Source organism: Macaca thibetana, chromosome 2 (genome assembly GCF_024542745.1).
Source record: "Macaca thibetana thibetana isolate TM-01 chromosome 2, ASM2454274v1, whole genome shotgun sequence".
Classification (NCBI taxonomy): Eukaryota; Metazoa; Chordata; class Mammalia; order Primates; family Cercopithecidae; genus Macaca; species Macaca thibetana.
In genome coordinates this window covers 85,560,595-85,588,182 of record NC_065579.1, presented here as the reverse complement: position 1 = coordinate 85,588,182, position 27,588 = coordinate 85,560,595, and the positions used below count along the sequence as shown (strand labels likewise).

The window sequence follows — 27,588 nt, the reverse complement described above, 5'->3', positions numbered from 1 at the left end:
GAAGAACCAAGCGAAATCACTAATACTGAAACTTGGCCACAAACAGGGACAAACATCCCCTTGGGTAGACAATCTCTGATGTGGGTGGAAATTGGGGCCTAGACACCATCTCCCGTGTCACGAGGTCAACATGGAGAGGGCTTGGGCTGGGGAGCAGGAGGCAGAGGACTCTGAAGTGGTGAGGGCCCCAACGCCTCGGGAGACTTTCTATACTTGTCTGACGCGGGTCGGTGACTGAGGGAGAGGGAATGCGGCCGTTTGAGCAAAGCCCGGACGGAGAGAACTCGAGCCCCACACAGCACCTTCTTGGGGAGCCCCATGGGTGCCGTGGCCCGGGCCGCGGTGACGTCAGGTCCACCCGCCAGAGCTTGTCAGCTTGGCCTCAATTTGCCCGCGCGTCGGCTCTTACCACTGGGCACTGCGCGCTCCCCAGGGCAGCCGGCGGGAGGCCGGCGCGCTCACAGCCCGGAGCCGTGCCCCGCGCGGAAGCTGGGAGAGCGAGGCAAATGATAGTTCAAAGCGCCGAACTCTATATAAAACAGTGCACCCTTCATTCTGTACGCGCAGGCAGACTAGGGTAATAAAACGAAGGACACCTCCAGCTTTCAAATCACCTGACACTTCTTTGTAAAGGAGAACAAGTATCAAGTTCAAACGCCTAGGTGAAGCAAATATCTTTGCATTCCGAAATGAGAGGACATTCTATTTGCTTTAGGAGAGAAACTGAGCAAAGTGCTCAAGGAATCAGAAATATCACCATTATACCAAGGTATAAAATAAAATCCATCTGAACTCGGAATAGAGAAAGAGAGCTCTCTGCCACAGACAAGAATCTTAGACCTATCTTAATACTCCACCCTTCCAAAGAGAAATCCCCTTAGTCAAAATAAGAAAATCAAGTCCATTATTTTCTAAAGGCCACAGAAGCAAGATAGACAAACTGAAAACAAGAATCATAAAACTGGACAGCACTGTTAGCAGGGAGAGAGGAGGTTACAAGTCTCCCTTGGTAGTAACAGATGTTAGGTTTCCAGAAAAGTTTTAATAGAAAATAACCATGAAAGACACTAAACTAATTATCAGGTTTGGGCAACTTTCCTGTCTTTGGGAAGCTCCTTCCACAGCTTTCCTTACTCTGGAACTCCAGAAGCTATGTCCCTTTGGACTGTATCCATATTTTCACAGTAAAGGTCAGAGTTTCTCCCCCTTCTTCCTTCTTTAAGGGATTCACCTCATAGGTGAAGTCCTTAGGAAATCCACACAGCCCTCTTCAAATTTAGGTCAAAAAAAGAAAGCAAAGCAAAAAAATAAATTAACCCCTATCTCCAACCCTACTTGCTGCCTGAAAAGCCGCCTTAGCTTGGAGAGCAAGAAAATGCAGCAGAAAAAAACAGAGAATGAGATGCAAATTATTTTAAGGCAATAATGTGGGTGTGTGGGGTGGGGGTTGTCCGTTGGGGAATGTGAACTGAAGTCTCTGCTAAAGCTCATAGCAAAGGAAACTCCTTCCACAAAGAAGAATATGAGGATCTATTTGACAAAATTCTCCAAGAGCAAGAAATAAAACCAGGGTGGGGGTGATGAAAAGTTCTCTTAATTATAACAGATAAATAAATAAATAAGCAGTGTCAATCATCAGGCGATCAAACCATAGTCAAACTTCAATCTCAGAGCAGTTAGCTATAAACTGTTAGCAGTTGAAAAGTAAACCTCTTGCACACAAAGGCACTGTTTAATTTTCGTCTTGTAATGGTTCTAAATGAAGACCCCATCACTATGTAGTAAAGCGGTATTTCTTGTCCCCCTGAGGCGCTGAGCAGTTCTTTTTAATGTGAGAAAACTGGCAGCTCAAAACCTGTCAATGGAGCTCCCACAACAAAAGTTCTGAAAAGCTGAATGAATTGGGTTTGTAATTACTGTTCCCACCGCCACCCCCCCCCCCCCCCCCCACCCCGCAGCTTATCTCTTATTCATTCAACTTATATTATTGTCAAGGAATCTTACCCTCAAAATCATTCCCTTACCATTTTACCTAGGGCCACGGAGGAACCTATGACACGGCAGAAATGGAACACTGGTCCCCCTACCGCACCTTGCAGTGTTCAGACCAATAGGTGGGGAGAGAAGGAGGGACTACCTTGTACCCCAATTTACTCGAGACTATTAGAACTAAGAGTAGTCAGCTTATGGAAACTTCCACTTTCAAACTTGCATTTTATTGACAAACAGGAATGTGCATCCTGTCTAAATTCAGGGCCTCCCTGAATCTCTGAAATCCTGTGACATCTCTACTTAGAAAAGGCAAAGGTTGTAAATGAGCACCCTCCCCTTTTGTCCCATATTGCAGATCCCTAAAAGACCTTGTCATACATGACGTGGATATTAAGATAAATTATTATGTTCTGTTTTTCTTTTCTTTTAAACCAAGAAACAGTCAGTGAAACAGAAAAAGAGACTGTAATTCTCTGCCCCCCACCCCCTACCAGCCCAGGGAAAGGTTTTATGAAGAAGTCAGCTTTAGAATGCCAGGGGTCCATGTGTATTTCAATCCAAGGTGTTGCTGATGGAGAAGATTCTCCTGAGATTTTCCTACTGTAAGAATGTGTCGATTTCTAGAAATAAGTACAGCTATTACCACCAAATCTACTAGCAGTCTAAATAATTAATTGAAGCGTTGCTCTTTGACCCTTGAAAAGTCCAGTAGGGACACATTTATAGTAATAATACCTCCGAATGAGCCCTTGTCAAATATTCATTTAGTGGTTAATGTGAGCCATTTTCCCCTGGGATGGTCTGTAATACCAGCTTCCCAGCATTGGCAAGAAACCTTGCTAATCTACTACAGCTCAGCAAAATATTTTAAGGCTCTTTATTTAAAGTATGCGGGGAGGGGGAGCGGGTGGTTTGGGGAGAGAAAAAAATTGCAGGAAGAACAAACTATACTCTCATCCTTCTGCACATTTCTATTCTGTGTATATGGTTAACAAAACATTTAAATTCACCCTATTTGACTGGAAATTGAGTGGTTTCGTTGAGCAGAATAATATCCTGAGGAAAAGAACTAAACAACAACTATCTTCAGCACCATGAGATAACCATCTCTGGGCAAGTTTATGGGTTTACTCTCCTTGAAAATCACACTATTATTAAAATATTGTATGTTCAATATTAATCTAGCCATGAAATTACATATCTCAGGGAACCATTTAATTTAATCAAATGAATGATGGCACAAGATATGTACCATTTCCCTCAGATGTAGTTATCAAAAGCATTTATATTTGCAAACAAAATATTTTGACTTTCATTTTTCAACTATCTGGTTTGGAGGTAGGAAGGGATAGGAGGGGGAACGGGAGTTCTCTTGTTTTATGCAGACAGTGACAATTATTCAAAGCTAGTTCTATTTCCCAAAATATTGTGCTCCCTTTCCTTTTGCTAAATATTTGAACCTGACCATTTTGCCAGAAAGTTGCTGACCCTGTGGGCTCTTTTTTAAAAAAGAGAGGTGAGAGCAGTACAATTACTGTAAACCTCTATACATATTTCTAATATATTTCTATTTTCAAAATACATACAATCTATATAGTTGACTGCCTCAAATTCCGGGAATATCCTCCCCACTCCCCCAGCATGATCATTTGGATCTTTATTCAAAGTTTCTTTTATTCGTATGTGTGAGCAAGAACTGGCGAATGTGCTCATTACCACGTGAATAATCCGTATATGCATTACAATGGCTGGCCAGGCTGGGGGAAATTCTTTTAGAGTCTCTGCATTAATTAGGGGGGAAAATGCCTTGCTTAGAATTGGGAACTGGAATAATAATTGTCCCTTCCCAGTACAATGTTACCCTAAAAATGAGGATTAAAAAAGTAATAAATAAAAACCAGTACATATCTAAAACAAAGCAATCTAGAAAAAAATAGAAAGTACAGAAAACATGAGATATCCTCAGTTCATCCCAGAACTAACATTAGTAACACCATGAGAAAGAAATACTTTCTTGGAAATGAGAAGATGCAAACCAACGGGATGAGCTAACTTAGTGGCTGCAGCGGGTACTTTACTGAAGGGTGGAAGACGCTGCCGGATTCCAACTTCTCCAAAGTTGTATCAAGTTGACACGACAAGCTCTTGAATTTGTGGGAAGCAAACCCGTGCTCTTAAGAGGGCCCGACTGTTGGTTCCTGGTCCCCGCGGGTGGGGGAAGATGAGCGAATCAAGTAGTAAATAAAGCAGAAAAGTCCCTGACTAGGTAACAGATTATCCGGCTGCCCCAAAGCAAGGGTGGGTGGTGATGCAGAAGCATCGCTAATTCAAAGACCATGGCGATGTCTCAACTTTTCCACTCCCACTGAGGACAACTATAGCCTTTCTTTACCTTTCCTAGGGAAAAAAAAAAAAAAAAAAAAAAAAACACACACACACACACACACACACACACACACACACACACCCCAAATCCAATCTTGTTTCCCCACCCCTTTCCCCTCCCCCACTTCTCTACTACAGTAGTAAAACATTGTTAACAGATCAAAAGCATAATCATCTCCAAATGTGATTAGACGGGACAAAGTAAAATATCTACCTCAGAGTTGATTGTTTTCTTCTTTAATATGGCTGTTGCCTGGCTTCTCTTTTGCTTGTTATCAGCTGCAGAGATTATCCGATTTGGGGCTACAGGCTTGGACCCGCGCTGCCAGTTTAAGAAATGGAATTCAGGCAGAGGGAGAGAGAGGGGAAAAAAGAAAATAAATAATAAAAAAAACTATGTTTATGATAAGCCGGGGAGTTTTGCAAGATGTTCTTTTCTTTCCCTCGCCCCGAACAGGAAAATGTAGAGGAGAAAGTTTATGAAGTCAAGGAACAAAGAAAGCAAACCACTTGTTTCCTCTCAGACAATAGCAGGGCCAGAGTAATCCAAACACCCACCCAGCAGATGAACACTTTGCATGTCTAGTTTGCAATTATTCTGATACAAGAAGCATCATTTTTCTCTATAGCCAGGTTTCAAAGGGCCATTGTGCTGTGACGAAAATGAAAACAAAACCAGCCAACCTGGTTCTGATTTGGCTCAACACCCTATCTACTAAACTACATGAAAAATTTCAGAATTGAATCCTTTCTGGCAACAAGTGGCATAAATCAGTTTTAAGTAAAAGTCCCCATCATGCTTATTCATGCTGCTTAGAAAAGGAGGGGGCGGATTTACAATATATGTCTCTAGTTTCTATTTTAGAAATGACAGAAATTTCAGTTTTTTCAGTACTTATTAATCATCCAGTCTTTTTTTTTTTTTTTTTTTTGCAGTTAACATTAGCACATGATGCTGGACTAGTAATACCAAGGTTTTTGGTATTTTGCTTTCTTGGCTGAGCACAGTATTATAGTTCCCCGAGAAGTTATGTATAATCACAGTGTTATCCAAATAAATGAGACTCAAGAATAATTTCAGTGTCCATATTTCAAAAATTTATTTATCTCAAACTGTGCATAATGGAGTAAAAACTTAAGTTGAAAATGTACCTGTTATAAGGATGATATTAGTTCAAATATATACATGGATTCTCGGCAGACTGATTCAAATAATACAGAGCCGAATCTTTTAAAATACAACTACGGAAAATAAAGGGGGAAAAACCTTAAAATATCACAATAAATTTACAGAAATATTACAAACCATAAGAAAATATTTCAAACACAGTAATTTCATGTTCTTTTTTTTATCTGAACAAAATGGAAAGTTGGGATTGAACAAAAGCTATTATAAATTACCAACGATGTCAACCTGCATGGCCATTTTTGCTTTTAACAGTTGAGTTATAAAATTTAGTACAATCTAAAACTTTTGCCCTTTTAAACAAGACCACAGAGATGGTTCGCCAGTACTTATTCTAATTTTTTCCTTTTGTACAATTTTAAACAATTAAAATGTCCAAATCTGAATAATTTTCTTCTTTCCACGTTTGCAACTTTCCTAAATTTCAGCTGCAGAATCAAAATTCAGCAAGAAGCCTCTCCTTGAAAAATATTGGCAAATTCTCAGCTTATAAACAATGGACATTTTGATTGCCATGTTTATCTCGATAAATACTGTACAAAAGTTGCTTGCAAATATTAAAACATTTTTTTCGTCACTTGGAGACTAGCTCTAAATATTATTGGTAAAGACTTTTGCAAACTTCCTGCAAAGCTCCTACCGTACCACTAGAACTTTTAAAAAGTTTTTCGTAGCTTTCTTTCCTCCAGATCTATACAAGGTCCATTCCCCCGCCCTCCCCACCCTCCCCTGGTTTTCTCTGTACAAAAATAGTCCCCCAAAAAGAAGTCCAGGATCTCTCTCATAAAAGTTTTCTTGTCGGCATCGCGGTTTTTGCGTGAGTGTGAATGGGATTGGTGTTCTCTTTTGCAGCTGTCATTTGCTGTGGGTGATGGGATTTTTTTTCCATTTTCTTTTTGAGCGTACCGGGTTTTCTCCATGCTGTTTCTTACTCTCCTCTTTTACAGCCCTCCCATTTCCCTCGTTTTTCTTTGAAAATTTCTCCCCCCTCCAGTTCGCTGTCCTGCCCTCACATGTGCGAGAGGGGCAGTGTGCCGTTAATGGCCGTGCCGGGCACCGGGCCGCTCTGGTAGTGCTGGGACATGTGCAGTCTGCTGGGGGCGGCGGGTTCCGGCACCTCGGCGCCGGGGAGATACATGCTGATCATGTCCCGGAGGTCCCCGGCCTGGCAGGGCGCCCTGGAGTGGGAGGAAGAGGTAACCACAGGGGGGCTGGAGCTGGCCTCGGACTTGACCACCGAACCCATGGAACCAAGAGCCATGCCAGGGGTGCCCTGCTGCGAGTAGGACATGCTGTAGGTGGGCGAGCCGTTCATGTAGGTCTGCGAGCTGGTCATGGAGTTGTACTGCAGTGCGCTCACGTCGTAGCGGTGCATGGGCTGCATCTGCGCTGCGCCGTGCGCGTTGAGGCCCGGGTGCTGAGGGTAGCCCAGCTGGTCCTGCATCATGCTGTAGCTGCCGTTGCTCCAGCCGTTCATATGCGCGTAACTGTCCATGCGCTGGTTCACGCCCGCGCCCAGGCCGGCGCCCACCCCGACCCCGCTCGCCATGCTGTTGCCGCCGGGGGCCAGCAGCCCGCCGGGCAGCGTGTACTTATCCTTCTTCATGAGCGTCTTGGTTTTCCGCCGGGGCCGGTATTTATAATCCGGGTGCTCCTTCATGTGCAGTGCTCGCAGCCGCTTAGCCTCGTCGATGAAGGGCCGCTTCTCCGTCTCCGACAAAAGTTTCCACTCTGCTCCGAGGCGCTTGCTGATCTCCGAGTTGTGCATCTTGGGGTTCTCCTGGGCCATTTTGCGCCGCTGCCCGCGGGACCACACCATGAAGGCATTCATGGGCCGCTTAACGCGGTCCGGACTGTTCTTCTGGTTGCCACCCGCCGCCGCCGCAGTAGAGTTGCCGCCGCCGCCGCCGCCCCCCGAAGTTTGCTGCGGGCCCGGCGGCTTCAGCTCCGTCTCCATCATGTTGTACATGCGGGCGCTGTGCGCGGGCCCGGCCCGCCGGCGGCCGCCGACCCTCGGCCCGGCCGGGACTTTGGGGGGCCCGCGGGCGGGGGGAGAGGAGGAGGGGAGGCGGGCGGGGGTGTCGGGAGCGCAGGGCTCCGCGAGGAAAATCAGGCGAAGAATAATTTGGGGGAAAAAAAGAGAGAGGCAAACTGGAATCAGGATCAAAAAAGAGCTTCCCTCCTCCTCCGGCCGATCCTGCCGCCGCCGATGATTGTTATTATTATTTTTTGGAAAGGCTTAAGCCTGGGGCTCAAACTTCTCTCCCTTTCTTTCTCTCTCCTCTTCTTTCTCTCAGTCCTAGTCTTAAAGAGGCAGCAAACTACTTTCCCCCTTTTGCAAACACTCTCTTCTCTGCCTTGACAACTCCTGATACTTTTTTGAACAAGTTAATAGACAACCATCCATGTGACGGGGGCTGTCAGGGAATAAATGGGTTTCTAGCGACCAATCAGCGCGCGGCGGCTCCTCCACTCGAGCCCAGCCTCGCTGCCGGGTTTTGCATGAAAGGGGGCGGGGCCTCCCGCGCCGCCGGCCGCGCGGGGGAGGCCGGGGGAGGAAGGGGCAGGCGAGGAGGGGGAGGAGGCTCCCAGAGCCAGCCTGCCAGCCACTGAGAAACCTTTGTATCCCCTCTCGCAGCAACAGGTCACACCACACGCCTTTTCGAAGGAAGTGGGTAAACAGCACTAAGACTACGTGGGGTTTTTTTTTTTTTCTTTAAACTTAATATTGATTTACTTTTTGCTGCAGGGTACTGAAATGAGGATGGGACGCGGGAAGCAGCTAAGGTGCGGGGGTGGGGCAGGGCACAGTGGGTGGCTCAGGGCGGCTGTCCAACTCGTATTTCTGGAAACAGCCAGTGCAGGAGTTGGTGTGTCATTGTTCTCCTGCTCATCCACAGCACTTCCCCCCCCAACTCCAGCCCCTCTGGTGCCGCTCCCGTACCGCGCTCTTCCGCTCTCCCCTCTTACCTTACAGGTGCCAACACTCTCTCACTCCCTTCTCACAGTCCCGACTAGCAGTTAGGAGACCCAAACCTCTGTCCTCAAAACCTTCCTTGCTTCCACGTAACGTTGCTCTGTTCTTAAAAATAAATCCTGCTCGGACCATGAGGCCGACTCTAGAGCTGAGAACCGGCAGGCCTTGGTAAGCTGCCATCTCCCTGTCCAACTCAGCTCTTTGGCCCAGGAAACTGCAGCTCTTCCTCTTAGCCCCAGCCACATCTCCCACTAGACTGTCTTCATTCAACCGTAGCAAAGGGGATGCTCCTACTGTCTCCCCCCACTCCCCATTCCCATCCCATGCCTCCCTGAAAGAAGGGTTTCGGTCGTGCGGGTTTCAAATGGGGGCTGGGGAAAGAGACAGACGGAAGGGCGCTCAAAAGTGCAGGCGATGGGGGAGGGTGATTTCAACTTCCTGGCATCCCACGGCACTGTACGGAGGTGGCTTTTGGGCCGCAGTCACAAACTCCCTCCCACGCAGAGTTCCCAGGACTCGAGCAGAACCAGCCCTGGCATTTCCCCCGTCGATTTCCACTGTGGTGGCTGCAAAGCCCAGGCCGCGCAAGGCTGGGGCTGCGCCGCAAAGGGGCTCAAGTCTTGGGAGGCGGGGTCGATGCTCTCCAGGCACAGGTGCAGGCAGCGCACACTGGGAGAAGGCGGCCGGGACTGGGGAAGGGGGAGCCCAGCAATGCCCGGGTTAGAGGAGGATGAGATGGAGGCGGGGGTAGGGACTCAGGAATCTTGCCCGCCCAGGACCCAAGAGGGTAATTTTAGCCGCTCTCCCATTGTCCCGACGTAAAGATTTCAATAGGTAGGCGCTCAATGCGGAGGGCAATGGCAGCACGTCCGTTACAAATAGGTAGTTTTGTTTCTCTTGTTGTCGCTACACGGAGTCAAACAAAGCCTTGTCTAAGTTTCCTTCCACTCTCTTGTTGGGATCTTTGTGGGTAAAATGCACTTGACTACAAAGGGTGGGGTAGGGGGGAATAGAGAAAAAAAAAAAAAAAAAAAAAAAAAAAACAGAAAAACCTGATGCCATTTCTTTTTTATAAAGGGCTTAAACCATCAGGGTTACTTATTTTCTTTCTTCTGTAACACTCTCTCCGCCCCCTCCTTCCCTGGTCTACCCTTACTCACCCTAAGGAAATGTACTGAATAGTATCTACCAGCCACGTTCCATTTATTATCTTTACAAAACGGTGCATTGTTTTGTTCCTTACTAACCTTCTTCCATAATCACTCCCCCGACCCCCAACTTCTCCAATCTCTGCCCTTCCTAGCCTGTTACTGTCAAACTCACACTAAATATACCCGCTGGAAACTCAGAAAAGTTGTAAAAAAAAGAATTATGCAGACTTTCCTTAAGTTATTTCCAATCAACCTTCCTGCCCCCCGAAGTTTCTCCTTTTTCTCTCTTAAGTTATGACTTGCTTCAGTTCCTGGGTATCCGGAAAGGGTGAGACTGGGTTTCTCAAAATGCATACATATTCGGCGCTCTTCAAAATAAAGCACTGTTTTCTGTTTAATCGAGGTGTAATATTAAGGTAAACACGGACCTGGAGATTAGGAAAGAGAAAAGGTTGAGAAGATCTGGAGAAGAGAAGGCGGCCACCGGCTTTTCAGCGCGGCTGGTTTCAGGGATGTGGCTGGTGCGCCCCCTGCTGGTAGATTCGCTTTTCCAAGACTATTGCTTTTACCTTTAAAAGAAGGTGTTTGAAAATAATTAAAGTAAAAAAATAAAAATAAAAATAAAAAGGGGGATGGAAGATCAGACTAATTATACATAATCTAAACAAAAGAAAAGTTAACATATCGTATAAGCTGTGGAACCAAATCATAAGAATCAGATTTAATTTGCCTAACTTAGAAATATACATACAACCTCGAGATAAGTGGGAGGTTAGACCATGGGGAAAAATAGGTACAAATTATGAGATTCAACGTGTGAATGAATTATGATTGTCCAGACGCCACGAAGGGCAGACCAAGCATTCATTTTATGATTGTGTATGCATCGGTCTGCTTAATAGCATTATTCCAAAAACTTTAAAAAGCTTGTGGGTAATTGTTTGAAGAAACAACCAGGGAGTTGGTGTGGATAAGGGTGGTGTATATTTGTTAAAATAAATACTAATAACAGATGGTTATAGACACACATCTTTTCAATCTTGCTGCCTTGTCTCTCAAGGCACAATTTTTTTCCTTGGGAGGATATATAACAGCTTTTACACATTCTCAGATGCATGTGTTTGGGCATGAACTCTATAATAATGTATTTAAAAGGTTAAAGGGGTTGGCTAGGTCTTTTATTAATTGCTTTTATCACATAAATAAGCTATGGAAATACATTACAATTGTGTTATCATTGGTTGCATTTATTTACAGCTTTATTTTAATTAAGCCTGCTGTACTTATCGAGACAATAAACTAACTGTGGCTGGCGATTATGCATAATAATGTGCTATGAAAATAAGATTAAAGAAGATGGTGATAGCAGAAACATTTTCTCATTAGATTTTTTAGAACATATGCATTTTAAAAAATCAGATCACTGCCCACTCTATTTCACTCCAGCACCATCACTGATCCCTAAATATAATAACTATAACAATTCCAATAGATGACAGAAGCAACACTGTTTTAGGTTTGTAATAGACAGCTACAGTACTAACAACAATATACCATTGACTACTAGACAATCAGAAAAGACTTGGAACAGGATGCTTCATCCTCTGAGAATCTAAAATGTTGCTATTGGCACAATTTATGAAAATTGAAAGTGCTTAATCTAAAGGGAGTATAATACTTCCCTTCCATGGGCAACAAAAAGCTACATACTTTTAGTTAGGAATAAGAATGCATAACTACTGGAATATTCTGATTTTATTTTGTTCTATTATAGGCCCTAGCCAAAAGGCCTTAACTGTTAAGTGTAACTCAATTTTATTTAAAAATCTTTCACATTGTTTTTTCTCTCCTGAAGTCTCCCCAGCACTCCTCAAGTATTATATCTGAAACCAACTGACAATTTTGTGGAGATAGGGGACTGTAGACTTATTTTTTCTTCTTAGTGTCAAATAGAGGTTTAACTTGCAGTAATTAGGTGAGAACTAGCCAAGCATCTTACTATTATGATGCTTGTTAAAAAACGCTTCTTTTCTGCATCTGCATTTGAGTGTGTTCCCCTCCTCTCTTAATCTTCTTATGGAAATGAAGGCAAACGGCAGGGAACCTGCAGAGTCTTGGAGAATGTCCTTGTTAACTGGAATTTCTCAGCATTGCTAATTAGCAGAGTTTGACGACCACCAGTATTGGGGGAAAGCTCTGTTTAACCACTCACAAACCATTCTGAGGAAGAGCAGACTAATTTTATTTTGTAATTAAAATCTGAAAAGAGCCCTATTTGACAGTTAGGGCTATGAGAGTTTTATCTCCCCGTGAAATAATTACTGCCTTGATAACTCAATTTTCTGAAAAATGTCAACTGTGGGCTCCAAAAGTTTTAATTTCATTACGTAAGGAAAAAAAGTGAGAAAAATAGAAGAAAATGTACAGAAAGGTTTTCTAATTCTAGAACTGGTTAAATATACTAGCAGCCAGATGTGGCCAAATGAAGGGTTTTTTTTTTTTCTTCCTTTTTTTTGTCATGTTTCCTCCGAATCCTAACCTTCTAACAATCTCCTCTAAAAGTGACCATAGCAGCAATCATACTGCAGTGAGAGAGATCATACCAGTAGTCTGGTAAGTGAGAGGAAAATAAAACTAAAACGCTAAGTACAGCAATTGGAGAAAAGTTTCTAATTTTAAAGGCCAAAAATAAAGGAAAATTTAAATGTTTAGGACAATGCTGGTACAATTTGGTGAGATGATATTTGTATTTATCCTGTAATACAAGAAAACTGAGAATTGCAGAGCAAGGAGACTGGCATAAGCCAATTTTTAAAACATTTCCTTCTCCTCTGTAAGTCACAAAAGATCTCAGTCACTTCAAATTGGAGCATGCTACATGACTTCCAGAATGACCAAAGTCTGATTCTTCATTTCAGAAACAAACACATATAAATGAAGGTAAATAAGTGCATTAGAGGATTTTTTCCCTTAAAAGAGCATTGCATACTTTCCAAAAATAATCAACAAGAAATAAGCTGGAAAAGGTTAGGATATAGAAAGTAAGAGCAAAAATTCAAAACTGAATTGTACCGTTGTCAAACTTCATTTCCTTTAGACTGTGAAGGATCCCTCATAGGAATTCCTAGAGGGGATAGACACCTTAATTTTTATAACACAATTTTCAAAATGATAGAAACTCTTTCATCTACATTTCCCCCATTTTTTTCCTATGTCAAACTTGTCAGATTTTGGAAGTGTGAAGGATTAGTGATAGTAACTATAATGAATGTTTCTAGATGATAAAAAGAATAAACATATATCTCCATCCCTTTCTATTTACTAAGATAGAGATATGCATATGGCTGCATGGTACACTGGCAATTTCAAATTGCTTAATCATATTTTTTTCTTCTTGTCTGTCCCTTCAGCACCTTGCCTTTAATTTCCAGAAGTGGTATTACACTTAACAAATGAACAAGGGATAACAATTGCTGTTTCAGTCCAGACCCAATTTCACCAAATAATTTCACTCAAGAGCTGTAAGTACCCTTGAAACCTAAGGAATGCAGAACAGCTTTGCATTCAGCTCCCTTTTTACTCATTCTCTTTCATCTAATTCTCATTGATGAAATAAATACATTTTGAAAAGAATGCAATAGTTATAAAACTAAACATATTTCTCCTTACTTTATAGCAACAAAAGTAGTATATAATCTTTCAAGCTGTATATAATAATCATCATGTTACAGTATTATATATGAACATCCTTATATTCTAGCTCAAATATTTTCTGGAGAAATTAATTCACATTTCACAATTTCATTTCCATTTCTGAATTATCAAGCAATTTTAACATAAGTTAAGATTCTATCCCTGCACTACAGCTGTTGTCCAGGAGAAAATGTAGTGTGACCATTAAATGATTTAATTATTTTAAATATAAATTCCCTTTTAAAAACATAAACTGAAAACCTAAAGAGCTGCCACCAGTGGTTTTCAGTTGCATTAAATCTATGACTTTTATTTTTAAAATTAGGAGAAGAAAATTTTTTAAAAGGCAAAATGATCAGTAGGAACTCTAGGTAGCCCAAAAAGCCACTGGACCTTTTATACCTGTAAATCATTGCTTGAGTCTAAATACATATCTCTCTGATTGACCACACTATCTCATGCAATTAATCATACCAAAGGAAAAGGTCTTCCTTAGAATCCCACTTTTCCAGTGGCTAGGGTTATTACCCTCATTTTAGAGAAAAACCAATTGTTTTAAATTCTCCAACTGTGATTACTTCCTTTAGTTGTGACCACAACTTTTGTGGGAAAAACAAACCTACACTTTCCTTAAGCTTTCTCTACCCAGTATTAAATGACACTCCAGTGCAGGCTGGGCTACCCTTTCACTGCAAGGACAATTTACCAAGCAGGGAAAACCTCTTTCCCTTAGCCTGGCCCCTGCCACACCACATAAATGGAATTTAGTCTTCTTTCTTCTGGAATCTTATGGACCTTACTGCTACTGTGTTACCCACAACTTCCCTTTCCAGAAGTACAGTTGGACTCAATACAAACCACAAAAGTGATAAAATCTCAGAGGGCTGATGTGTTTGGCACCCAAAAAAGCAAGTTAGGGAAAGAAATTAGATCTACGTAACATGTGAGGGACAGACAGGAATACTATCAGAGGAAAAGGAAGAAAGTTTTCACCTGTGGCATGAAAAGAAGTTAAAGCAAACCACTGGAAAAAAAAGTCATCCTACAATCACCATCATCCCTAAATGAAACTATTACCACTTTTTTCAAAGATTTGCAGCTGCGGCTGGCCCTGGAAAGTGCTGTAAATCAAAGTGTACACCCATCCTGGGCGGGCTGGCATCCTCAAGGCCTCCCATTGACATCTGGAACCCTCTCCCAAAAGCTATTCTGGCCTCAAAAGAATGCCTGAGAAGTCGGCCTTCCCAGGGGCCCACTTCTGCTTGCCCCCAGCGCCCCTCTTCCAGTCCCGGCTCAGATGGAGTTGGGCTTCCAAACCCATCCCAATGGAATTCTCAGATCGCTGGCCTGATAATCTTTAAAGGCTCCTTCGGAGCTGGGGCTCTGACTTTTATCTTCCCTCCCACCCTTCTTCCCTTTTTGCTGGCTCTCCCCACTCCTTTTTCGTCTCGCCCCACCCCCCCCTCCTTAATTTGAAGATCATTGACACGATAGGCTGTAATGAGTCCTTCAGAAACTGTTATGATCTACAGTGACAATCTCTGCACCTAATTCACAGATTATTGACAAGCACCGTGGGCTCAATGGTGTCAAGTTGTACTTGTGGTTTCAACACCCTGCAGCAACCCACGTAGCTGCTGGGCCCTGGATTAGGACCCACAGTCTGGCAGTGCTTATCTGCCCGTCTGAGTGATAGAGAGATGAGTATCAGTCTATACCTCAACTGCTTCAAGCCCGCCTGGGCTTTCTCCCTGGCGCCTTTGTCTGACAGGGTTGGCGCAACGAAACTGAAAGATCTCCAGAGTTTAAAAACAGAGTGAAAGAGCAAATTGAATAAATGAGAGCTCATCCTTGAATCTTAGTCTTTATTAATAGAGTCATGTCCCCTACATCCAAATAACTATCAAACTCCAAACCACATGTACTGTTTTTCAGAGTTCGGGTTCTTTCCTGGGTTCATCATGAAAGATGTGAGGGATGAAGGGGAAAAGGGACTGAGGAGTTGGCAGGGACTCAGTGGGCCTAAGCTAAGTGGGCCCATCCGTCTGGATAGTCCTCAGAATCCAGCAAGACTGGTTACTTACAAAGCAGGGCGCCCAGCCAACCCGCGCGGGCTCAGGCCTGGACGCTGGGACAGGAGACCAAAAATGCCCGCCCCGCCCCTAAAGGGCGCTTTGCCGCCGAGGAGAAACGCGGCCCGTTGCCAGCCGCTGCGGTTTTCCCTGCTACTAAGGAATCAGTCACTCGCTGCCCCTTCCTCAGCCCTCAGAGATGGAGGGGCTGCCTTCCTGCTGGCGGCCTTGGGGCGTGGGATTCGCGCAGGTGCTGGGTCCCCCTGGGAAATAACACTGAAATAACACTGCGTCGGGAGAGCTGGGTGGCATTCCCATGCCTGGGCCACCCACTTGTTTAGCTCTCTTTCCTCAACCAGGGGTTATGCTTTCGCCATGGGCCCCAGAAAAGTTGGGCACTCGCTCCTGGCACGCCCACCCGCCCGCAGCCAGGTGCGGCTTCTCCCTCCTGCCTTCATCCTACAGCCTGCTACCCCACAGGCTGGGACCCCTGGGTGCAGAACGGGGTGGAAATCTCCAGGACTCTGCTATTGCACGTTCGACATCACTTCCGAATAGCAGGCATATACTCCCTTTCTGGCTTCGCCTCCAACGTTTTGCTGGCTTTGGCCTCCCTACCTCACACGGGAACCACTGCGCAGCCTTCGGACCTCGGCTGTCAGCGCACCGTTTCTTACTTTACCCGGTTGGCGCGGGTTCACAAAACTAGCACCGACTAAATTATTTCTGTAATTGGAACAAGCCCTTTGGTAGTGCAAAAGGTGGGGGTGCTGTGGCTGGAATCCCGCTTGCCTGTCATTTCGATAGAATTCGGGGTAGAGATTTTATCAAAAGGCTTGATTCTTCTCCTGCCATTGCATCTGAACCTACTTACTAAAAACCCTAAACCGAGATCTAATTCTGCAACCAGATGGAGAAGTCATCTCTCATCGCACTGAACAGCAATTCCCCTTGAAATGTTATCTCGAATTCGCTAATTTTGAGCAGTGGGAGTAATAAATATAAAGGTATTATAAACCTTGCGTAGCCATAGGATTCAATATTTTAAAAAGCCATTCTTTTTTATGAAAAATTAAGCCGATTTCCATCGATAAGCAAACTATAAAAAAGCGATCTCTAAACTTCTTAAGAGTAAAAGTTAAAATCAATAACTATAACCCTGAAGACGTAAATATTAAAACATCTTGTTCACTCAGCACAGTAATTATTTCTATTTGATTTTAAACAATTAAGCAAACCCACATTTCCCTATTGTTTTAAATTCAGAGGATGTGCCATTTTTACAGTTTCTCTTTCTGAAATAATTCAAAGGCTACTTTTGCCCTCACTTGCTGACCAAAAAAATAAGAAGAAGAAGAAGAAAAAAAAAGAGGCAAAGCTCTTTATTATGTAGACAGGTAGTTTTTGGAAGTGTAAAAATACTCCCCCTTCTCTAGGATAATTTGGATTCCTGGTCAACGAAATGCTGAATTTCAAAGAAACCTTTCTTACCATTGGCACACCTTCCCTGAAATCCTACGGCTAAAAGAAAAAAGATACCAGGCACCTGTTTCTTAGCCAGTATGTGTTTCTTAGCCAGTATCTTCGAAGGAAAAAGTTTGACTAGGATTGGTTTGGGGGATGGGAAGCACTCAAAAGAAGAGATTGGTCTTTTAATTATACTCTGGAAATAAATACATAAAAGCAAGTTATTTCGTTTACTTGAAGACTCAGTTACAATATTTGCAGGACCTCCGAGGGCATTCAAGACGCTGCTGACAACGTCAAAACAGTAATCAGCAGCATCTTCGGTTTAATTTTTTGAAATGTGGACAAAACGGAGGAAGTATACTTTGCTCGATTCTCCACGGCTACAGAAAAAATGTTTTGTTTTTCATCATTTTTCTTTACCTGTTTTACCATCGCAGAACCTTTCAAAGAGTTACAAAACCAAACCGGGTGGGGGATGGCTGGGATGTGAGGAGGAGGAATAGGACAGTCTTTATTTTTTATTGAATTAAAATTGTAGTATCGCCTCTTTAGTTTTTTTATTGAGTTAATATTATATTATCTTTCAAGGATATAAAAATTTGTTTCCGCATCCCGTTTCTTTTTTGGAGGGCAATAAAGAGTATTCTCTAACCCCAGAGCAGGATTCTAGCGATTTCCGGGACTGGCGCTGCGCAGCTCCTACTGTGTCCAACAGGGGGCGCTGGGCACGAACCTGCGCAGCGGCTCAGCGCCGCTTCACATCTGAGTCGGGTTCCAGCCCCGGAAGGCGAGAGCCGCTCGCGGGGTCGAGTACAGTGCTTTAGTCTTCGTGGATAAAAAGAGATTAAAGGCTAAATTCTTTTTTGGGTATATGTGTGTGTGTGTGTGTCGGTGTGTGCGTGTGTGTATGTGTGTGTGTGTGTGCGCGCCCGCGCGTGGGGGGCTGGTTATCAATTTTAACCAACTACGAAAATGTACAGCTTTTTATCCTTTGATGTTCTCATAAAGAAACTCCTATCGGATGAGAAATTACACGGTTTCTGAGCCAACACTGCAGCTATAGTGTGGGGGCAATTATTTAATTAAAAATATATTTTTCCATCTGTTCACATGATCTTTTTAGACGTACTTAAAAAGCTGACACTGATCCCTTTGGCCTGTTAACCTTGCCCCAAGTTTCAAATACTTTTAACTATATCGAAGTCCTTTCTATTAATTTGAAGGAGAAAAAAAGGAGACCTAAATATTTAAATCACCCCTAAATAGTTACTCCTCTGCACTCCCCCGCCCCACCCTTTCTTTAAACAGGGGCTTTTATGTGAGTGACACATTTCACACTTCCGATTCTGCAAAGCCAGGTATAAATGACAAGGAGCGGCTCTAAATAATAATAATAATAAAATCGAATTTGGTACTACATAACACCCAAGTACCGTATAAGAAAAAAATCTAAATAAAATTGTAATCCACCCACCCACCCCCAACTAAAAAAAAAAAAAAACAAAAAAAAAAAAAACTCCTTCACCTGTATTTAAATAGCGTATCTTTAATTACAGCAGTTGGGGATGCATGAGGCTGAAATGAAATTAGCAGTCATTACCAGTCCTTTAACTCTGTGGTGCTTTTGATCAGCACTAAATTAGCTTTCCAGTCCTAACAAAGACTCTACAGCAAGCAGTGGGCTGTAAATAAGACAGCGCGACCTGCCCTCAACACCTTTTCTCTTGTCAATCATAGCTCTATCATTCAGCCCAAGATTAACCTTTATCTACCAAATTATAAAAAAAAAAAAAAAAAGAAGAAGAGGAAGGAAAGAATGAAGAAAAAGAAAAAAGAAAAAGAAGGCGGGAAGGAAAGCCCCCTGACCACCACATGTCGCAATAACAGAGGTTCCCAAGAGCCCCCCTAAAATTGTATTATAATGAGCCCGTGTCAGAATCTGCAATTTCCAAATCATCCCTTCCTACTCCACCCCCCTACACCTCTCGAGTATATTAGAAGAGTCAGAATGCTGTTCAGGTAGGAATCGAATCCTACCCCCTCTCCCCGCCCGCAATGGCTAATTGGGCGTGGACCACCCTCCATAAGTCAATTTGCCATTAGCCTTTCCTCCTCTATTAGTCTAACAAGATTTTGGGAGAGGAGGGGATGTTTGAGGAGGAAACACTGGTGAGTTTAAGACATATATGTAAGTTCCTAGGCTGAAAACAATCAATTTACTCCACTAATACTCTCTACTTTCTAAGTCTGCGGAGGAAAAAAACCAACAGCAATAACAAAAACCCAGCTGCTTTTCCCAGTACTGCATTACGAAAGTAAAACATTGGTTCAAGTTGCCATTAGAGGGCGCCAAAGAGCAAGCCCCATCACCCCTCGCACGACTTCCCGCAGAAACCCTCCCACCTTCCAGCTTCGCCATGCTCTGTAATTCCTTCTCTCAGGTAATATTTCCTGCTTATCCTGCCCCCTTGCATTTCTATCTCCCTCTATGTCAATCTCTTATAAAAAACGAGGTAACGCCATGTCCCCTTCCTCTTGTTTTGCAACCTCCCCCTACCCCTAACCACCACCAAAATAGTTAAGACGCCGATTGAAGTAGTAGCAACCCCTTAATGATAGGTACCTTTTGAATCAAATCACTCTTTCCATTTAGTAACATTGGTCTGGAAAAGGTTCTTTGTGGGGGTGAAATGCTAGAGTTTAACATTTTTAAGATGGAAGCCTGAATTTTTCATTAATGGGTTTCTTTCTGGGGGCTCACAGATCTATTTCTTCAGTTTCATAGAAAAAGAAACACACCCTTGCAAGACAACTGATTAAGTTCAGTATCAAAACCGTCCAAAATAGAATAAAATAATGTCATTTCATCTCTGCATTTGTTAAAGAATTCTAAATTAGAATTTAATTCCAAAAGTTAACGCTTTCAGACTTAAATCTACCAGTGTTAAATGACTTCCACACAGGGTGTATTTCCAGATCTTTTAAAGGTCAAAAGAAAAAAAAAAAAAGAAAGAAAGAAAAACAGAATGAGTGGGGAAGAAAGTGAGGTGGGGGGAGGAGTGAGCTAGCAGTGAATGTCAAAGTTGGGTTGCGAGCTACTTACATGTCCATGCCAGATCAGGGTGTTGTCTTGTAGCAGTTTGATTGGCAGGTAAAAAAGCGAAAGAACGTGAGGGTTCCCTGAGCCTCTTGTCAGCCCAAGCTTGATCACTTCTCACCGGACAGAACCAGTTGAAGGAGCTTGCAGTTCCCCTCTCGTCCTTCATCCAAGGCACCGTGAATCCATTTCGGCTTTTCTTCCCCCCAGTCTTTCCATCAGCCTCCTGCCTTCACCCGCATCGCCTTACACCAGCTTCCAAGACCTAGCCTAGCTTTGCCACTGCAATCCCCTGCAACAAGAAAAATCGTTTATGGCTTAAAACCCCAAATGGCTGATTTTTTAAAAGAGAGAGAGAGAGAGAGAGGGAGAGGGAGAGAGAGAAGAGAGAGAGGGTGAGGGGAGAGGGGGGGAGCGAGAAGAATGCACCCAGAGAACAACAAAAAAGTCAGTTATCCTAACACTGCTCTATCCCCCCACCGTACAGAAGAAGAATAAAAAAAAAAGCTTTATGTTTTTTTCAGTGGGTATTCAAAGATAATTTGATGCCATTGTTTCTGCTACAGATGGTTCTTTTAAATACAATAACACGGCTCTTTGTGCAGGCTACCCACAATAAAAATCGAAAGCGTTCCCCTGAATAACCATTTTGTTCTCTCTTGTATGGGGCCAACAAAAGATGCCGTGAGGTAATGGGTTCTGTTTATTGAAGCCATAGAATAGGGGTTTGATAAAGATTTTTTTAAAGCAGAAGACCTTGCAAGGTCGGGCTGATCTCTTCATATTTTTTTATTAAAATATTTGTCCAATAGATTATTCCTTGGTGCAGCTGCAGGTTTCCTCCTCAATTCTTAATCAGCCCAAACATCTGTCTCTTTGAGGAGGCTTTTAAAAATCTACAATTGTATCACTGGTGCAGTAACCTTATCAAACCCTGAGTTTTTAGGCTCAGTACAGGCAAAGGCAATGAAGTTTCAATTCTATTTGGTCCTGATGGGGTGAGGCGGAGGGTTGGGGGAGAGGAGATAAGCAACCCCAGATAGAGTGACTGAAAAAAAAAAATGAGGCTTTCCTCTCCCCCACTCTCTGGTTGGCCGTGCACAACTGTATGAGCCAGACACACAGATCACTGAGGGCTTCTTTCATCACAAGGTGTTTCTCTCCATCTCTGCAAGACCACACCGGTATGCACATGCTGGACAGGGGCTAGCCATGTTTTCTTAACATATTCGCCCTTTCCTCCAGTAAGGTCTCCAATCCTGGAAAACCTAGGATGGGATCCCAGTGGGAGGAGTGGAACAAGCTAAAGGTTAGTCTTTAGCACCCAGAAGGTCCTACTCTTGGCTCTTTTTGATTCATCATTAGCTAGCTTTGACACACTAATTGCAGCCTTGTGAGGGACTAGTGGCCACAGCCTTCCTATTACAGCACCCTATCCCCTCAGGCTTGCTCTTACAGCCACCTGGCTTCCTCCCTCTCAGTTCCACAGACAGCTTCCACTTCCTCTCACAAGGGAAGCCCTGCCACCTAGACCCCCCTGAGGTCTGTATCAACTCTGAGAGAGCCTGAACACTTGGCAGTGAGGGCGCTGTGGGAGAGAGCGTTAGTTACTGACTAGGTTTGTCTACCTTTCTGTAGGAATTAATGCCAGGGCTTTCTGGGCCTCCAATAGCCCAGAATGACAGTAATCCACTTTCATGACTCCTGCTCTATGTTGTCACTTGTGGCAAGACAATAGTGTGGAAAAAATGGCTTTAATCTTAAAAACATGTTTTCACTGGATTCGCTACCTCTGTCCTCCACCCAGTTCATTTCTCCCTTTCTTCTCATAAACCATTTTAAAGATAAATACTCAAATGAATCCCTCGATATAACTGATCTCAACTTCCACTTTCCCTTTTGGAAACAATTATGTTATTGGTTTACAATTGGTCTGGAGTCATCTAATAAGGAATTTTCATGGACTATCATTTAAACACCAACTAAAGCCTTTCTATGAAGCTTGAAAAACAAAGACATCAGAACAGAAAATTAAGGAATTTTTCACATGGTTGTTTCTCAAAAATTCATTTTGTATCTCACGATAAAGAGTCCAATATCAGTTAGAAAAGAATGAAAGTCAAGACAATACTAAAAAAGTTATGCACCTACAAATACTCTCTGGATCAAGAAAAATGTGTCTGTAAAAGTGTGAGTGCATTGGGGGTAGAAGGAAAGTGAAGAGAGTAAATCAAGAGTGACTTTCAACAGAACAGGCTAAGGTGTGTGAATTTGTTACTTATGGTATTGTAGGAGAGGGTAGTGGCATTATACAAAATTAAATCAATACTAGAAACTTCTTCCAACTAAAAGTGGAATGAGGAAGGGTGAATGTAAAATGTTTTAGCCAGTGTTTTCATAAAAAAGTAATCCACTGGAATAACTGAAGATCTCTTCCTGCTTCTTGTGTCATATGTATTTTTTGGATATCAAAACTTACAAAGGATGCTAACTGAAAAAAAGCCATTTTCTTTTTTTTTTTTTTTTTTTTTTTTTTTTTACAACAACCTGAAAGAAGAATCTGAACTGCTGTCTTCTTTCCACTGAGGGGTTCTGGGCTGAATCTAAGACTGTAAGATAGGAGTGCATCAGTGAGTAGCCCAAGGTGACTAAAGGTGAGGAAACCTGATATATCTTATTGGGATTGGATCTGTTCAATCCCAGCCATAAGAAAGTTGAAAAACCCCTCAGTTGACCTCGCTCTCCTGTGGGAGATCAGGAAGACATAATTTTTTAGGCAAGTCAGCAAAAGTTGTCTCAAAAACTGTAATGCAATGGCATCCCATCTGACGTAGGGAAATGCTTCAACGTTTAACTAAAAAATATAGAATGTGAAACGCAAGCTGCAGGGCCAAGCTGACAAACTGTCTTGATAGATGAGGGAATCAGGAACCAGTAGTCTACAACTGGAAAACTGCTTTTAAAAAAACAAACAATAAACAAACCAAAAAACACAAACAAAAACACTTCCTGTATCCAGAGGGCAGAAACTGAGGTGACTGACCAGTGCCTCTCTGGCTGGAGCAAACACACATCACTGAGGGGATGCTGGGTTGTAGAAATGGCTTTCTCACGAGGTTGGGAAATTTATGGGCATTTATTTACAGGAGGCTCTGAGTTGGAAACTTTACTGTTCAAAAGCGCTCTGGAGCCAAAGTTGAACCCCATATTTTACAAGCAAAAGCCTAGCTGGGGAGATGTGGAAGGTGGGGTTTTCCCCTCACCCTCAGAATGGGACGTCGGTGAATAAATGTCATTCAGCACAAACGACCTAGATTGAGGAAGAAAAAGAGGAATGGGAAAAGGAGAGGAGGAAAGAAGAAAGAGAGGGAGGGAGGGAGGACAGAAAGGTAAAGGGGGGAATTTACAAAAAGGGAATTAAGCGGGCTAGTGGCAGAGAGGATTAGCAAGAGGGGCACCCGGGACCTGTTTTTAAATCGCGAGTGCTGCTTTTAAGGAAACACGATACGCACGATCAGGGTCTGGATGTCCCAGTGAACCAATGACCATACACATCACGAGTTTCACACAGATGGCATCATGTCATGCTTTAGTTATCCACTACCGTGAAAGCTGTAGCTTCTCTCTCCTTAAGCAATCACGCCCTGACTGGCCACTTTCTACCCTCTACACGTGGAAAGAAATCGGACTCAGACGGCTCAAGCCCCGAGCCCTCGGCCTCCCAGTGCGGGCTCTGGGAGGCCGGGGCCGCCTCTCGTGACGCGCGCGCTCCTCGCCCTCCACTGGCCGCCCGACTGTGGCGAAGCGCGGCTCCAGCAGGCGCAGCGGCGCCAGGTCCGAGGGGACGATTGCTTTCCACTTTCTGCGGGAGGTTTAGAAACGCGGGCGCTTTTAAATACATCCAGGTATTATTAGCATGTAACCTGGCCTAACACGATTCAATTATTCACTTAGAGAAAAACACAACGACGCGACACCCCACTTGACGCGCACTTCGAAGAGGCCGGGGGACGCGGCAGGGCCGACGCCCACGCTGAACGCGACCTGTCGCAGGACGTGGCTTAAATTCAAACTCTAGCTTCGAACCTTTAGCTCGAGAACGCGCGCGCGCGCGTGCGAAGAGACCTGGAAACCTCATTTTTCAAAGCCTCTAGAATAAACTTCTAGTCAGCCTGGTCGCCGCTCCGTCCTTTCCTGGGTCTGTGGTAACCCGAGGAGAAACCAGAGCTGAGGCCGAACGTGTCTTGACCGATGGGGCCCGGGCTTCCGGGCGCTCGGCGGGGTGGGTCGGCCTTGTGTAGTTTCGCTGGAGTGGGGAAGCGGGGGCGCGGGCGGCGGGCTGAGCTGCCCTGTGCCCGCAAGAACTGCGCCACCGCTCGGCCGTGTCCGCCAGCCCTCTTCTGTGCGCGTCCGGCCCCCAGGCCTAGCGCGGCTCTGGCGCGGCCCTGGCTCCGAGGGAGGCTGAGGCCCCTCCTCGGAGCGGTACCGGCAGAGTCAGTCGAAGCCCGGGCTTTCCAGGCCCCCCTTCCCCACGCGCCTTCACGGGCTCATGGGCTGCTCCGAGGCGCAGGCGGGCGGCCGAGATCTTCCTGACTCCAGACTCAAATGCCGAAATGAATTTGGAACCGTCTGTTCCTCCGGGCGCACAGTGTGTCCAGTTGGATTCGTTCCCCGTATCCCGTGGGCCAAACGGCGAGCCCAGGAGAACCTCTCTGGAGGGCCGGATCGTGGTTCCCTGGAGAGCGGGGAGGGTTCGGGGGTGGAAAGTCAGGAACCGAGATTGGGCCAGCAAAGGGGGAGACCCTCTCAGAGGAGAGGGGCTCTCAGGTCAGGAGCCACGGACCTGGAAACCTGAGATGGGGAAGGTTGACAGTGCAGGCTCGCTGGCGGCCTGTCTGCTAAGTGGCCATGTACCCGGCCAGCATGGCCTGCCTTCTCACCCTTCTCACACTTTTGGAGCTCTGAGGCTCCCTCAGGCTGTTTTATGCTCTGGGACTTGACAACAAATAGGGACTAGAGAAGGGTGTAACTAAGTGGAAATTTAGAGGTAGAAGCAAAGCCTATGGAGAGCCTTTAAATCCATTTACATTCTTTTGTTATATACAAATGAAGTTATACGTACAATCGTGTTTTGTCTTCATGTGCTAAAAGTATTACTTTTAAAACGCTAACCACTTAAAATATGCCACAAATTTTGTGACCCTTTTTTTTTCAGTTTCTTAATTTAACGATATATCCAGTGTTTCAATAAATGCAAATATCTCTGATCTCTCAACCTCTGAATAACAGGTTACTGGAGAGAGGGGAAGGGACCATGGATATTTGTCTGGTGTTTCTCTGGCATATCCTTACCAGGACCATGCTTTGAAAATCGCTTCTTGCATCAATCTGAGATAAATTAACTCGTTTTTTGGGGTAAAATACGTCCTCCTATCATCTGTTGGACTTCAAGAACAATTGAAACTAAGGCCATTTTCCAAATGTACACCTTATGCATATTGTGATTGCCAGTACGTAGTTGGATCTCCTAGGCTTCTATTCTCTGAACCAAAATTCACACGAGGGAATCCCATGAACACAATTGTAGACTCAGTGCAAAATCTGTACATAAAAGTTGGAAAAGACATCTCACAGTGAAATGGTTATTTATTTATTTTTTCTAATTCATATCCCCAACAATGGGGAGCTGGTTTGGGTGGCTTACCGATACAGTCTTGAAGAGAGTAAGTATTATGGTGCATTTTGAGAGAAAAGGAGAATGCCATTTTGGGTTTTGGCGGTGGACAGGAATTAATGATCCAAAGAAACTGATTCCAGGAATTTTTGTTCATACCTCCCCCTCCAACTCCTCCTCCTAACACTCTCCCTTCACCCTTGAAGAAAGGGCAACATTTCTATTTGCTTGAGAGTGAAAGAGGAAAGGAACCAATCTTTAATGAGTATCTATTATGTACCAGATACTTTCTCTTATTTACTTCTCATAATGATACTGTAAAATTGGAATTATTATACTTCCCCTCACCCCAGCATCCCCTCATTACAGAATAAAGGAAGATCCAGCTAGGTTAAATACCTGTGGTTTCACAGCTGGGAAATAGTAGATCTGGGTTTCAAATCTAGGTCTATAACTTTAAAACCCAGTCTGGTCTTTAGAATCTGGTAGACTGAGTCTCCACAGACTCAAGCAAGCATCACTGGTTGCCGACTGTTGTGGGTACAAGAGAAAAATTTGTTATGAACAAATTTGTTGTGGGCTTGTCTTTTTCTTCTCTCCTTTCTCTGGAAGGAAGCCTCTTAATTCTGGCTCCCCTTAGGATCTTTTGGCTACGGAGAGATTGACTAAAAGCGGTAATATAAAAGTCTGTGCCTTTTTCCATACCAAACTTGGGCCTAGAGTTTAAACTCAATTTTCAGATTATAGATCTCAATTGGCATTAGCTCTAAGGCTATCCATAGGCTGGCTTCATCCAGTTAATGATTTCATGAGGACAGACTCACATAGGTCAAACTAAGTATCACTGTTAACACTCTAGCCTCAGAAACCCAAAGGATGGGAGGGAACTATAGTAGTAGCAGAACACATGACTGCTAATTAACCTTATTAACATCTGCAAACCAGTGAACATTTATACTTTTATTTTTTCAGGAAGGCAATTACAATTTTTTGCCTTTTATTAACTACCTCCCCCCATCCCTGATAGTCACTTATATCAAAACTGCCCTTTAAAAGGTCAGTAGAAATTATTTTAAAACATTCAAATATAAAAAAGTATTGTTATTTTAATAGGCACTGTGAATACTTTAATTTGTATCTTGTATTAAATTAAACATATGGTGAACAAGGTATAATAGATTTTCTATAATTTTGCTGCCAATGTGGCAACAGCAGCCAGTTACTCTCACCAGCAGACTTGTCAGTGGTTTGTTTACTAGCTTATTTGAATTAAAATAAAGCTTCGCTTCTGCTGACTGCACATCATTATCTATGAGACCATAATCCTGCTAGCAAATCCTATATCTTCCAGAACTGGCTCTTTTGTTTGGGATTACTGAGAGCTTAGCCTATAACAAAGAGGAATAAGGCATCCCTCTCATCCTCATAATTAAGTGTGGGGACTAATTTAGAAACAAACCCAGAAAGATGTACTATTTGGAGTTATATTTCTATACAGAATAGAGGAGAAACAGGATAGGCCAAACACCTGATTGTTAACAGAATGTTTAAACTATTAAGCAAGTGTACTACAGGAATCCAGCTTGTTAAAATTAAGAGCAACAGCAAATAAGGCATTGATGGCCTTTGCACGGGGCAGTAATTCTGTATGAGGGATCTGAAGGTATGTTTGGGAAGAGGAAGTATTAGGGTGTCAAGCTGGAGATGTGCTGTGTACTTTCTCAATGCCATTTATTGTCTTCTTTCATTTTTCTAACAGGCTGCACAATTAAGAGTTATTGTTATGAGTAGAGCTGTTAAAATGCTGAATCAAAATAGCAAAACACTTTTTTATTCACCAGAACAAATATAACTTTTGAAAATTGTCATTGGAATTGGTTAACATTTTACT

General features: G+C 43.5%; 1 protein-coding gene and 1 long non-coding RNA gene across 3 annotated transcripts in view; both read right to left on the bottom strand.

The window, feature by feature from the left end:
• LOC126948397 (uncharacterized) overlaps positions 1–27,588 on the bottom strand; it is a 129,363-nt gene that overhangs the window by 21,218 nt on the left and 80,557 nt on the right. Inside the window, exons 3-4 of one of the 2 annotated variants that reach the window (XR_007723425.1) lie at positions 20,030–20,315; positions 4,592–4,699 (exon numbers count right to left, since the gene is read on the bottom strand). This is a non-coding gene — a long non-coding RNA (uncharacterized LOC126948397). Of the gene's footprint in view, positions 1–4,591; positions 4,700–20,029; positions 20,317–27,588 lie in introns of those variants that run through there. The other variant, XR_007723426.1, reaches the window with a different exon arrangement.
• SOX2 (SRY-box transcription factor 2) lies at positions 5,453–8,035 on the bottom strand. The gene has a single exon (XM_050780135.1). It carries the CDS (start codon positions 7,530–7,532, stop codon positions 6,573–6,575), a length of 960 nt encoding a protein of 319 aa, XP_050636092.1. The 5' UTR covers positions 7,533–8,035; the 3' UTR covers positions 5,453–6,572.